General features: G+C 37.0%; 2 protein-coding genes across 2 annotated transcripts; one reads left to right on the top strand and one right to left on the bottom strand.

The window, feature by feature from the left end:
* Positions 1 to 156: 156 nt before the first annotated feature.
* On the bottom strand, positions 157 to 8346 carry LOC103709247 (putative mitochondrial-processing peptidase subunit beta, mitochondrial). Its single transcript, XM_008794503.6, has 9 exons — positions 7429 to 8346; positions 5455 to 5619; positions 5149 to 5286; positions 4903 to 5054; positions 4698 to 4806; positions 1859 to 1957; positions 1240 to 1305; positions 1031 to 1138; positions 157 to 422 (listed from the first exon to the last, which is right to left on the bottom strand). The coding sequence occupies exons 1-9, from the start codon at positions 8080 to 8082 to the stop codon at positions 336 to 338; spliced, it is 1578 nt and encodes a 525-aa protein (XP_008792725.3). The 5' UTR covers positions 8083 to 8346; the 3' UTR covers positions 157 to 335.
* A 1012-nt stretch (positions 8347 to 9358) lies between these two features.
* Positions 9359 to 13254, top strand: LOC103709249 (small ribosomal subunit protein eS19z-like). Its single transcript, XM_008794505.4, has 4 exons — positions 9359 to 9534; positions 12352 to 12442; positions 12572 to 12755; positions 12901 to 13254. Exons 1-4 carry the CDS (start codon positions 9451 to 9453, stop codon positions 12971 to 12973), a joined length of 432 nt encoding a protein of 143 aa, XP_008792727.2. The 5' UTR covers positions 9359 to 9450; the 3' UTR covers positions 12974 to 13254.
* Positions 13255 to 14313: the final 1059 nt, after the last annotated feature.

Below are 14313 nucleotides of genomic sequence, written 5' to 3' on the forward strand. Positions count from 1 at the left end.
AAGCCTAGCTTATGGTGAAGACCCACTCTTTTCCTACTAGCATTTTCTAACATTCAGCATGGATACGATCACCAGATACATGGCTTAGCACCGAAGCAAGTAAATCCGCAATTTGAATGTGGTAGCTTGGACAAAAAAAAAAAAAATAAATAAAAAAAAATAAAATCCGTAGACATGCAGTCGGATGCTTATTAATTGACAAGAATTGGGATGCTACAACACAAATAAATGTAAGAAAACTAAGGGCAAAAATTCCGGCCTTAGGACGAACATGGCCTGCAACTGAAGCCTCTTTCAAGAAATTTTCAATACATGGCAGAAACAATACATTAAATTTAGTATCGGAGCATGTAGGTCCGGCGCCTGAACCAGTTGTAATCAGGAAGGCTCTTGATCGGTCCCATGGCAGCAATTGCAACATCCTGTAAAACAAAAAAACAACAACAAAGGGCATATTGTAATTAACAGGGTTTGGGGTAGCGTAATTTGTTAGATGCCCAAGTGACTAGCTCCATGCAAAAAAGTCCAAAACTCCATCTCAATGATGGATTATTAGTTGCTGATTGCTAGCAACTTGCATACAGCAAGGAGCTATCAGCGACAAGATAGTACAAGTATACAGTTCCCTAACATAGAGCAAAACCAACGTTCACCGAGAGATTGTTTGCACTAATCTCATAATGTAATGGAATAAAGACTGATCCAGAACTATTCATAGGGGAAGAGTACAATTATACAGCTCTGGTCTTATTACTAACATCCGCAATGCAGCTACAAAGAAATGCAAGTTGGCCATAGCAAGGGGAACCTGACCCCAAATGGGCAGCCGATTTTGATCTGAAACAGATTATCATTTTACTGATTCTATTCTGTCCCTCAGATGTCCAACTGACATGGTCTAAGAAATATTTGCGTCCATCACCAAGGGAATAACAAAGACTCAATGTTATGTTTTGCAGCATTGCTTCCTAAATCCATACAAATATGAATCATCATTTTATGACTCTTTTGAAAGAAGTGAAGTCTTTACCTGATCAAATATGAAGCGGTTTGCGACACGCTTCACAGTGCTTGCATCAACTGCATCAATCCTTGCAAAAAGCTCGGCAACTGGTATTCTACGGCCATATGTAAGTAGCTGCAAGCACAAAGGAATGCAATTGAACATAGAGGGGATAAAAGAAAGCAACTCATGGAGCACGCTACAGTACTCCAACTAACACCATGTCTATATTTTACCTGACGACCAATGTCCTCAGCAACAGGGCTAGTACCATCCATGTGAAGTTGAATAGAAGATTTCAGCTGAAAGAAAAATATCAATTAGCGAACAATATAACAACTATGCAGAGCACACAGTAAAATGATGACAAGGTAATTAGCAGAACAGTACATCTGAATAATGAAATCTAATTAACACCTTCAGGGTAAAGTATAGAGATGAAAAAAAACATTTGCATGCAAATTGAATAGCAAACTCAATTAAAATTTTGCAAGTCACGGAGCCATATGACTTGCACTTATTCTTAGCATATCCCAATATAAAAAATATAGCCAGTCTTTGCCTGTGTTCATGATGCATGTAGAATGTTGTAACATGTCCCTTTTGAAATAATAATTGATGGAGAAACTAATTAATCAAGTTTAGGGCATTCTACTTTTCTCAACATCGCCGATTTTTAATTGTAGGTTTTGACAGGAAAAAAAGGAATATTCTGCAGTTCTCTCCTCATTTAACTTAGGCAATTTCCAAATGCAGGGTTGAGAACATAAATCTCAGCTCACTTAGCTTATGATCATGCAAATGGAGAAGCTCAAGGCTAAGAATAAAGTGAATTCAGTGCAGCAAGGAAGATACCTGATTACGAGCACGAGTAACATCAGCTTCTGAAACTCGGTAGGACATCTTGTTTATCTCATACATAATTGCATAAGCCAAGTCATCCAAGCAATCAGGCTGGTTAAAGAAGGGGAAATATGGATTAATATAAACATGTCAATCTCAACAACTAAAGAAGTAAAACAAAATTATGTTCCAGATTTTGTTCCAAAAAGAAAAATAACATAAGATACCTCCAGCGGATTCACAAAAGAGCATTGTAAGATTTTAATGCAGGTAACTTGCCAGTCGTAAATCATATAAAAATGCAATATCACAGCAGAACTAAGAAATGGAAGATGCAAGTCTATCAGAGAGCAGAAAGATGGAGAATGGCATTGGCTCAATAAATATAAATAGTGGCATGCAAATGTATATACATGATAAAGGGTGTGTTCATGCGAATGGATAGCAGATGCAACATCGGAAGTTATGCACCAAATGCAGTTTATTATGAATCAATTCTTGCATCAAGGACACAGGAAGGTGGAATGTACATGCTAAACTTAGCAAACATGATCACTAGCATCAGTATTACAACTTAACTGTTTATTCAATGTTGAACATCATTATAGACATGCTTTTGTATTATCATTGATGGAGTCAATAATCAAATGATAAGATAAAAGTAAAGCAATTATTGCATATCTAGTATATGCCATTTATTTATTTCTTCACCAAGACCAACATGATCGTGCATATACCAGACAAAATTCCACATATTCCAAGAAAATAACAATAGAATTTTGCCTTCTTCCCTCTTTCTCAGACAACCTTGGAGAGTGGCTCCTTAGTTGAACGAGCACACACTGCATGACCAATATGAAGAGTTTCTTATTAAATGGCCTTAAAGCTTCAAGGCATGTCTCTTTCTTGCCCAATTTTTTCCTTGTATAGGAATTCGACCTCAAAGTATTCTGGCTGATGCTTGGTTAAAGGTTAGTCGTTAATTATCAAACTCTGAAGAACAACACTTAAACCCCAAAGCCAACACCTTACAGGAAGGACGAGGCAGTTCCCTTTAAAAAGCATAACCTCAAGACTTCCAAACAATTCATTTTTAAAACAAATTTCAGGGCCTTACAAATGTATGAACATTCATATAAAAACTGGCAACAATAGCATATGTATCTAAAAGATGAAAGAATCTTATTTGTTTCTTTTGATTCTGTTAAGCCAAGAAACTGTTATGGTCTAAATCCACAAGAATGTGTTCACATCCACCTCACACATTATTCCATTTCATAGATCTAAGAACCCTGCAAATTGACCACTATAACCACGCCATAAACTGAATTAAAAATTTCATAAGCATAATAGGTTAGAGAATCAATTCCCATAATAACAAAAAACATTCCCATTCTTGAACCTAGAGTTTCTTCTATTACTGAAAGATACACTTGTATTGATCCCATTGTTCTCTTTGATTTTACATTAAGTATGCATACAGGTTTCCTTATGAAGTATTATACAGCTTTTTGGACAGGATTCCTTCCTCAAAGACAGTTGATTCCTAGAAATAACAAAAAGTAAATTGCATATTGCCTCTGCATTATGATGGCTATGGTGCAACATCCCAGAATATTTCAAAAGTTATGTGGCTTCATCACCTGATCTTCGTTTTGATCAGTGCTTCCAATACTCCTAAACCTCCTAACTTCAATAATGTACATTTACAGTACTATATGCATAGTTATAAGAGCTTAAAGAGCACTTCAAGATCAAAAACCACTTTGTCTTTGGAAACTGTCCACATGCTATTCTTCCCTATCTTCAATAAACAGAGCAGATTTGGACATCATTGACTCCATCAAAGCTCCTGATTTATGTTTCAGTGCGCATTAGTGTGTCACTCTTCAACTCAATTGCCAAATGTAAAGCCAACTTAGTTTAATGGAAGAACATCATACGGTATGGTGAAGGGCAAGGTTGCATGTCTCCAAACAAAAATGAGGGAATTTGATGTTAAAGTTGGATAGATTAAAATCTGAGTTCCAAATTTAGTTTCCAGATATTATGAAGATAAAGTGAGAAATAAGAAGCTACCACCAAGGAAAATAGAAATAAAGAAAAAGAAGAAGAGACCAAAAAACAATTAACATCACCAAAATTTGCCCAAAAATATCTTATCCCTGGTACCCAAGAGCTGGTCGTAAAAACTGTTAACTTGTACTACTACATGGAACGAAATGCTTTAAAGCTTATCTCCAATCAAAACTCCAGCTTACACTACAGGAAAATATGAATTCAACCACATGCAACAGTCAAATTAAGTTATGGGGAACAAAGAGACAAATCATCATATCCGTCCACGATAAAATCAACAAACTAACCAATCATAATACTAATCAAAGTTTCTTTTAAAAGAAATCAGGTTTATACCGAACTGCTGCTTCAAATCCTCATTATTTTAATATCTCACAAAAACACAAATGGAATAAATACAATACAGTATCTAAAACAATTGCAATAGTAAAATTCATTGTCTACATTGGATCACCGAAGTTTTCCCAAAAGGGTTGGAAGAAACATAAACAGATGCAAGAGACCATTGAGAAAAAAGTTATCATGGTACCATTAGCTTGTAGATGACATAAGAGTATACATTATAGAAGTAATAAACATGAAAATGAAAAGTGTACCCAATGTTATCTAGGAAACTATAGCATTTGTAATCAAACAAATCTTTTACATTCCAACCAACATACAAGGTTACTGTAAGTACATGAATCTGAGTGCATAAATCCAAAACAAATGAGACAACCATGCCAATGAATCTGCATTAAACTTCATTGAGTACAAGGATAAAACAACTAACCTTGGCAACTGCATAAACACCAAACAGACCAGTATCTTTATAGTTGGTATTGAAAGCCATCATGCTCTCAGCTATTTCGTTAATTGCAATCCTTTGTGCAAGCTCTGAGCTGTCAAATTTTATGAGAAACAAATTAGACATAAAATATATGAGCGATGAGTCATTTTATGTATATTGTGATATCAGAAGATTGATAAAAACCCACCCCATGTGCTTTCCCCCTCCAGCACCTTTGTTCCAAGAACCCAGCATGGATTGCATGACCATCAAAGCAATAGAATCCGGATCAGTCCAGGAAGCTCCACTGAAAGCAACCGCAAATTGTGCAAGTGGAAGATCATCATCTATAATTCTAACCTGGAGGGGAACAATTAAAAAAAAAATCTTAGAAGGAAATTAGATTTGTGGTAAAGCACCAAAACTTGGAGAAATTTGAAATTAATAATCCAACCTCAGATCCAGTAAAAACAGCTGGTTCTTTTGCAACCAGCTGAGATGCTGTTGTAGGGTCAGCTGAGAGCTTTGTGAACAGCTTCTTCACCTGCTCAACTATATCTTCATGCTTGACAGCGCCAGCAGCAGAGATGACCTGCAAATGAAATGCACAGGGATAAACTGTTTGACATAGAAATGAATACAAAAAGTTGTAACTATACATATTAAATTATGCAAACAAGTAGAGAATTATATATGTACTCAGAATAATCAAGTAAACAGGTAAACCCATATTTGGCTCTAGTACAGTAAGGCGCCTCACCATTCTAGGAGCTGTATAGTGAGTTGAAATGTAGTTCTTAAGGTGTTCTTTTGTGATTGTCTTGATATTTTGAGCAGGTCCGAGGATTGTTCTGCCCAATGGAGTATATTGGAAAGCTGTTGCATGCAGATGGTCAAAGATAACTTCTTCAGTTTGTCCCTCCACCTACATAACAATAAAAATGAATCATTATCATACCGCAAATCAATTGTAGGGTTCTAAAACTATCATCCATCACAACTTCTAAGGCAAAAAATAAATGAATAAAAAGTATGCTATACAAAAATTAGAAATACACTCGAATAAATTGAAGTATTGAACAGTGTGTGCAAAATAACTTAACCTCTGCAGTGCAATATGCAATATCACTATAACTTAAGGATTATATATGTTTATTATGATGCAGACATATCCAATCATGAGCATAGGGTTTTTCTTAGGGAAAAGAGTTAATGCTGAGACATATATAACTTGTAAGAGAAATTTTTGTAATGAAAGAGAATCCAAATACTACATTAAGAACTGTGAAGAGTGAGGAAGCACAAACATAGATGCAGCTCAGATTTGAATTCAACATGTGTAACTAGCTCATACAGAATTGCTAGAGAAGAGTTGGTATGGTTGCCTATTTCCTTATACATACATTTCAACATAATTATGTAATTTAAACAAGTCATTCCTTCTATGAACATGTACATAAATTTATGTAATAAAGTTTGTACATGGGATATACACCTGGAACCTAAGCATGGTTATCACATTCATGGGATCTATACTTGCATATACATAGTTTTGTGACTTGATGAAAATTCAACTCAATCTAAAACAAGCTCCATTAAAAAAAAAATCAGAGTGGGGAACAAGATAACAAGCCAAAACCTTCATAACAAATTTAAATAACTAAAGAATGAGACTGACTTAATGTTTACTGGTCCACAAATCATCAGACAATCGGACCATTTACTGTGCACTCAAGCCTTCACTACACTCAACCATAAAACCATCATCAAGATCTAACAATAATTTTTAACGAATTATCAGATTTCATAATGCATGGGAGAGAGCAAAAACGTTTAGCATGTTCCCCATGCAACTTCAATACAACTTATGACTAGTGAAGTGAGAACCAGCATAGATGTGGTCAAAATTGACTATATATTGTCTCATCAAATGATGGGCATCCAAGCATCCAAAAGGTATTTTTCAATCCTTTCTTGTCGCAAAAAAACAAGGAAATTTGACATCTGAATCCTTCCTTTTCAACCAAAGAACATTGTACTTTCTTAAACTATTTTTTGCTAGTGCGTTTACTAAGGCAATTCAGTTAGCACTACTTCAACTAATCTTGTCAATGTGAGACTCAGATAGAGTATCCAAATCAGCCAATGACACAGATCAATCAGGAATATCTTTCTTAAGTTCATCAAGCTAACCATATAAAAGAGAACTTACAATATTGCATGATAAAAACTAAATATTTAACCCATAATAGTCATAACAACAGCAATTTAACAGCAAAGGAAGAAAAAAATAATCACTTTCTTTATCACATAGGATTCACACAAATAACTTGCACTGGTCTCAACAGTAGCCCACACACAATTTGCACAGGGTAAACATATACGAATTTGCTAATATAAACTAGGTAGATTATAATTTATATCTTATAATTTACATCATAAATCTCCAATACAAACAGGACTCAAAATCAATACATTGCACATTGCACAAGCGATGTATAGGACGAAAATCGTTAGCTTGTTTATATTAACCTAGCTTTGATCATGTTAATATTTCAAAAAACCAATAACTGGAAGGAAAAAAAGAGACAACTAGATAGCCAGATAACAGGTAAGCTAATAATAATCGCAAAACAAAACAGATCGACAGACTTTTTTAATAAAAAACCAGTTTTTACACAAAAAAAATCCAGAAAGCCAAAAGAGCCAAAAAGTGTGGGGTAACAATATATACCTCTTCCATCTCACGAAGGATGACATCGCGCTCCCGATTGATCCGGTTTTCGTCAAAACTCGAGTTCTGGAGAATGTCGGCGAGGATCTCGAGCGCCTTGGGGACATCCTTGTCCATCATCTTGGCGTAGTAGGTGGTCTGCTCCCTGGAGGTGTAGGCGTTGAGATGGCCTCCCATGTTCTCGATCTCCTCCTCGAGCTGCCTCACCGTCCGATCGGCGGTACCCTTGAAGATCATGTGCTCGAGGAAGTGGGCCGTGCCGTTGGTCTCGTCGGTTTCGAAGCGGCTGCCGGCGTCGATCCAGACCCCGACGGTGGCGGTGCGGGAGGCGAGGGTGGACTCGGTGGCGACGCGGAGGCCGTTGGGGAGGGTGGTGACGCGGGTCTCCGGGACAGCGACGATCGGTGTGTGGTCGGCGAGGGCGGGGTAGGGGGAGGAGTAGCGGAGGAAGCGGGAGTCGGGATTGTCGAGGCGCTGGATCTTGGCGCTGACGGCGCGGACGAGGAGGTCGTAGTGCATGACGGGGGGGCCGCTGGTGGAGGGGGCGACGTCGGAGGGGGTGGCCGCGGCAGCTGGGACGGTGGAGGCGGATCGGGAGGGGTGGAGGAGGGGAAGGCGGCGGCGGCCGAGGGTGAGGAGCTTCCGGATCGCCATTTTTGCTCGACTTTTAGATGGAATTTGGGGTTAGGGTTTGGAAGAGAGAGAAAGAAGTCGAAGAAGTGATGGAGCCGCCGCGAGTTAAAATGGAAGGGGAGAAGAGAAGGGAGATGGGGAGAAATATCGCGGACCGAGAATTTTGGGGAAGGGTAGAAGGGGTGGGGTTGTGGGAGTGCGGCGGATGCGCAGCGCGCTCTCCCCTGGTTATCGGAGACTTGGGAGAGAGATCCGACTAAAATAAAAAGTTTTTCTTTCACGCATATCCTTCAAAATACATAAAATTATATAAATATTTTTTATAAAATTATTATTTGTACATGTATCTTCATAAAATATTTATTTTGTATATTATATATATATATATATGAAAAATAAATAATTTAAATTTAAAATGGTTGAAATATTACAGGGATACAAAAAATGTGCAAAAGAAAATTTTACAGGGATACACATGTAAATATCAAATTTATAAAAATATTTATTAAATTATGTATATTTAAAAAGGTATATACTAAAAAAATAATAACAAATTATCAAAATTTAGTAAAAATAATTTAGTTGTTCGTAATAAAAAAAGATAAAAAAATTAATATTATTATGTCACATAATCTTATGTTAATATCATCTCTTATATAATAAATCATGTTGCTTTTATGAAATTTTTGTCTCAAAAACAAATAATAATTTAATATTTAAAAATTATTAAAAAATATTTTATTAGTCTAAATATATATATTTAATTTAAATTTGATATACTTTAATTTTTATTAAATAATGAAGAATATATAGATGCCATAGATTAATAATGATAATTATTATCATTATATGAAAATTAAATAGAGAATTGTATACCAAAATGGTCATCTAATATTCTAATTTAATTGAGTCATGATCTTAAAAAAAATGAATAATGTGGTTCATTTTTTTTGAACTTGCCAATTTAACCAAAAAAAAGACTTAGCAAGTTCCGACCAAATTTTAATTTTTTTAAATATATTCTTTTCTAAATATAAAAAATTATATTAATATTTTTATAAAATTGCTATTTGCATATATATATTTTAAAAAAATACATACCTATTCAAGAATATTTCAGTTATTTTGATTTTAAGTCATAACGACCTTATATAGTATAGTTATATTTACATTTATATATACACATGCGTGCAAATAATAATTTTATAAAGGTATCTAATTGAGGAGGGTATATATGTAAAGATACCTATAATATATCGTATTAAAAAAAGTTGATGCATCATGACCGTCGGTCGGAGGGGAATCCTCTAAACCTCGAAGCCACGTATAAAATCGACTCCTGCTTGCAGCGTCGCGAAACCCTAACCCTAGCTCGGATATCCTTCAGCCATGGAGACGGCCAGGACCGTGAAGGACGTCTCGCCTCACGATTTCGTGAAGGCGTATGCCGCCCACCTCAAGCGATCCGGAAAGGTTTGATTTATCTCCTTCGTTAGCTCCTAATTTTCCAATCTAAATCTCTCCGCGGACCGATGTTTTCCTCGAACAATCGCTTTTTCCCTGTAAAAATGGCGGTTTTATGCATTCATGGTCTTTTCGAGGTTATTTTATGTCAAGCTTTTTGCCTGGGATTCGATCAGTTAATGTTGTCTTGGATGATCTTTCTAGCTCTGTAAATTTCTATTCCTTTGATGTCAGTTTTTCTATTTACTTTGGCTTTCTTTAAGTTCGATCATGGAGATGCATATTTTTTATTCACTTCCGATTACAACCTTTTATTTTGTAATTTGTATTATTTACTTTTTCCATTTTTAATTTGTTTATGGAGATTTAAGTTTATTAAAATTTGAGAACAATTCTTCTGTTGTTCCAGTTTGTTTAAATGTTGTCATTTGCTAACAAGTAACAAAGGAAAGGGTTTCTCAATCCAAAATCATCAAAGTGGGCCTGATACAGCGGGTAGTCTCTCTCTCAAATAGGTATTTTTAGCAGTTTTGGTTTCGAGTTCCACTCGGGTTGGTGCATCTGATTTCAAAGGCACACCATTGACAGTGTTACCTGGGATTTTTGGTGAGAATAGTATTTAAATATGCCCGCAATGTTAACCTAGGAGTTTATGATCATTCCTATAGCCTGGTTTTTTGGAGTGAATTACAGGTTGAAAGGTTTTAGAGGCTATTCATGGAGGATATTATTTTCTGAAAGTTACAGATCAGAATTACTATTTTACACGTCGGCTGCCTTTTTTTGTGTGTTGGAAATTCTGCTACTCCAGTTGTAGTTTTGCATATATAGCTTGTAATACTTCTGTAGTACCGTGAAAATGCCTTTAGGCCTCATGACCTTAAGGTGCTGTACTGCTATTAGAGTCCCTCAACACTTGCCATTCAAGGTCTTAGGCTCTTTTATGGAAGCCTAAGGGGGGCGGGAGAGAGAGAGGGGGAGAGAGAGAGAGAGAGAATAGTTATTGATTGGCCATTCATTGTCTTTTTCCTAATGCTTTATCTATGACAGTGAAATTTGCTAATTCCTTGTCATCATGGAACTTTTGTTGGACAAGCTCATCCTCGTTTTGGTAATCCTCAGTGGGAACATACAACGGTTGTTGGATGGTGCCTAATATGACCTATACATCCACAAACAATGAAAGTCAAATAGAATTAGATTCGAAATGAATATGAATTTTTTGCTATTGCATGTATTGAGGGTTGATGGAGGACCTTCATGAGCTGCACGGTTGGTATTGGATTTTAGAGTGGGGGGGGGGGTGGGCTTGAGGGAGGAGGTAAGAGGGATCGAAAACAAAATTGAAAGTGGGAATGACGTAGGGATGTAGGGAGTGTGGAAGAAGGAAGGGTGCCCCTGGACATGTAGTGACCCAGTGGGTTGGTCTGGATCAGGGAAGGTGGCCCAATTGGCAATGCTTCATGAGGTAGGGAGGACGTGCATGGTGGTGGTGGCTATGTTCGTATTGATGCCTGGGCAGGGGGAAGGAGGGGGAGGGGACAAGGAATGAGGTAATGGTAGTCCCTTCAAATCACTGGCTTTTTTGTCGGTTGCTTTAATAAGCTCTGATTTGAGGGAGAAGGGAGAAGAGGGAGAAACTGGCACGCCTTCTTCCGATTAGATAGGGGTGCAAACAAGCCGAGCCAAGTACCAAGTTGCTCAAGTTCGCTAGGTCAATGAGGGAGCTGCTTGACCTAAAGTCGGGCTTGTTATTTCTTGTTCAGCCTCTGCTCATATAAGATCTAAGCCAAGCTTTTAACATGCCAGGATGGGCTTTTCTTTAATTTTTGGCTTGTTCCTGTTCAGGCTTGGCTTGCGTATAATCCGAGCCCCAAACTTGTTGGAGCTTGGCTCGCTTTCTAACTGAGCTAAGCCTGAACCGAGCTAGTTTTGGATTGATTCTGAGCTGCTCATGAACAGCTTAGATTGTTTACAGCTTTGCAATTAGATTAAAATTTAGAGTTAAAAAGTTGGGTCAATATATATGCGCACATATTGACAACAATTGAAAAAAATATGAATATTGACTATATTCAATGTTCTCATAATGTTTTACTAGTCGGGCGAGGTCATGTTAGCCAAGTCAGTTTTATGTGAACTTGACGTGGCCCAAATGTTTTATCAAGTCTAGAAACATGAGCCTGGTCTAGCCTGTTGGTTCAAAAAGTTCTAACCTGCTCCACCCTATTACTAGCCAAGCGAGTTGGGCCCGAAATGCTCAGGCCTACCCTAAGGCTGACTTGTGTGAGTTTTATTTTTACATGTTTTTGGACAAGATGTTAGCAGTATCTATTGGAACTTAAATCTTATACAAATATGTTGACTAACTAAGATTTTCAATACCCACCTTTAAAAAAAAATTGTTTGTTCTTTCCCCTTTTTTTTTGGGGGGGGGGGGAGGGGGTCTTCCTTATCTATGTGAGGTTGGTTTGATAAATTGTACCTTTTGTCAACCTATAGACTACCTTTGTTAGATTTTTTTTTGCATCTTTTAATAATTTACCCCTTTTGGACCTCTACATGTATCTTGTATTCTTAGATGCGGAATACATGGACTGTCAATTAATGTCTTGCTACGCCAAAACATTTAATGAGGATTTAGATAATAGATATGAACCGGAAAAGTTGCATTTCAGTGTGCTCCATGGAGGCATTTTTGCATTAGCTACATCATAAAATAGAAACAAAAGTGAACTTCCTAGAGTAGGTTTCACTTGCATTTTGTGGTCAGCTCACCACCTTTTCTTAGTAATTTTAATGATCAACTTTTGGCTCTGTGAATAGATGGAACTTCCTCACTGGACCGATATTGTGAAGACTGGGAGGTTCAAGGAGCTTGCTCCTTATGACCCTGATTGGTACTACATCAGAGCTGGTAATGAGGCCTCACGTGGTTATTATCTTTCATACATTTTGAGTATTATCCCGATGACCTACTCTGTAGGAAGTGGTCATTACTCCATCCAGCATTTGAAAAGTCGCCTTCATTCTATCGGTTTTGCAGCTTCGATGGCGAGAAAAATCTATCTGAGACAGGGTATTGGTGTTGGTGGTTTCCAGAAGATATATGGAGGGCGCAAGAGAAATGGATCCCGTCCACCACATTTTTGCAAGAGCAGTGGTGCAATAGCTCGCCACATCTTGCAACAATTGCAGGACTCGAACATCATTGAAATTGATCCAAGAGGGTGAGCGCTTCCTGCATTTTATCTTTTCTTTTGTCAATGTCATCATTGGTTTTTTTTCATGGTTTAGCAAATTACTCTCTATAGAACACCAAACTTTTAGGTTTATACATAGCTGCTCATGGTGTTTTTTCTTATCATGTTCCAGTGGGAGGAAAATAACTTCTCAGGGACAACGTGATCTAGATCAAGTAGCAGGCCGGATTGTTGTTGTACCTTGATGAGTTCCTGTGGTTCTGGTCCCTTATCTATGAAGAGATATATTTGGTCATGATCTTCGGTAGTTTTGGTTTAATTTGTCAACTTCAAGCTTGATGTAGGTGTTGCGTGAAAACCTTTATTTTCAATTTAGTATTGTAAACTCAGTTTTATCCATTGTCTAATATGTTAGTAATGATCTGAAATATTGGAACATCACCATTGTTGGGCTGGTCAATGGGTGCCAACTTTTGTCAAAGCTCTAGTAATGATATGTTGAAATTCCAGTTGGATTCCAGTTGGATTTCTCGTTGTCTACTTGCAATAGCGTATAAAAAGATGACGATATTGAAGTAGAAAAGAGAATAAATACTTAAGCAAGGTTTCATGCTGCTCCATCGAATCCCAAATTTGGTCAAGAACATTAGATTTCTTCTCGCTGGCGGCTTGCAGAAAAATCCTTCAGAGTCTTATTAGTTTCCATACTTTGCTCATAATTTGGTCAATCAGCAACCCTCAGCTGATGCTGTTGTTATTTACAACGTAGTCATGTAAAGTTTTAGTAAAGATATACTCTCACTATTATCATCTCTGCTATGTATATGGGGAGGTTAGTTTTGACCACATGTAACTCTCTGCATCAATTTTTTTTTTTTTTTAAGTTCACATGAGGGGTATGGACTTATTTTTCCCAACTCAATCTTCACGTTTGGCAGCCAAAAACTTGTCAATTGGCGTAGGAGGGTGACAATACAATGAGCAATTCGGTCATGGAGACAAGATAACTGCGAGTTATTGACAAAGAATGATCGAATGATTTCTTTTAGATGGAATCTGGGTTTAGGGGTTAGAGTTAGAGTTGGATTTTACCATTCTATGTTCAGCTTGCCAAACTTGGTTCAGAAAATTTCAATCCAATCAAAAGATATGTTGAAGCCTTTATCGCTCTAAATCCAACATGAATTCATGCACTATGATGATAAAATTGGCCCAAATAGGATGTGACATCTACAAAATTGGTGTTGAATGGATCAAGTAAAATATTACCAAAATGATAGTACTCTCTAGTAAATTATATAGGATAATATAACTTACATGAAGATGAAGCTATGGACGAAGATTCGGATGTACTTCTTGCCGCTCTTGGGTAATCCTGATCGGAAGGGCCTCGGTTATAAAGATTTAAGATGGGCATCATCTCTACTATAGTTATGTAGAAATTAACTTTATTTTAACCACCACAAAATATATCTTACCACCAGGCTTATCTTGAACCGGAGTCTCGATCAAATTAAAACAACTCAAAAAAATCCCAAGGTATGTTAGTATGGTTAGGGTCAATTGGATAAATTCCAACATTCTT

This window comes from Phoenix dactylifera, chromosome 7, assembly GCF_051530095.1.
Source record: "Phoenix dactylifera cultivar Ajwa chromosome 7, Ajwa_hap1_PhDact_Kaust_v1.1, whole genome shotgun sequence".
Classification (NCBI taxonomy): Eukaryota; Viridiplantae; Streptophyta; class Magnoliopsida; order Arecales; family Arecaceae; genus Phoenix; species Phoenix dactylifera.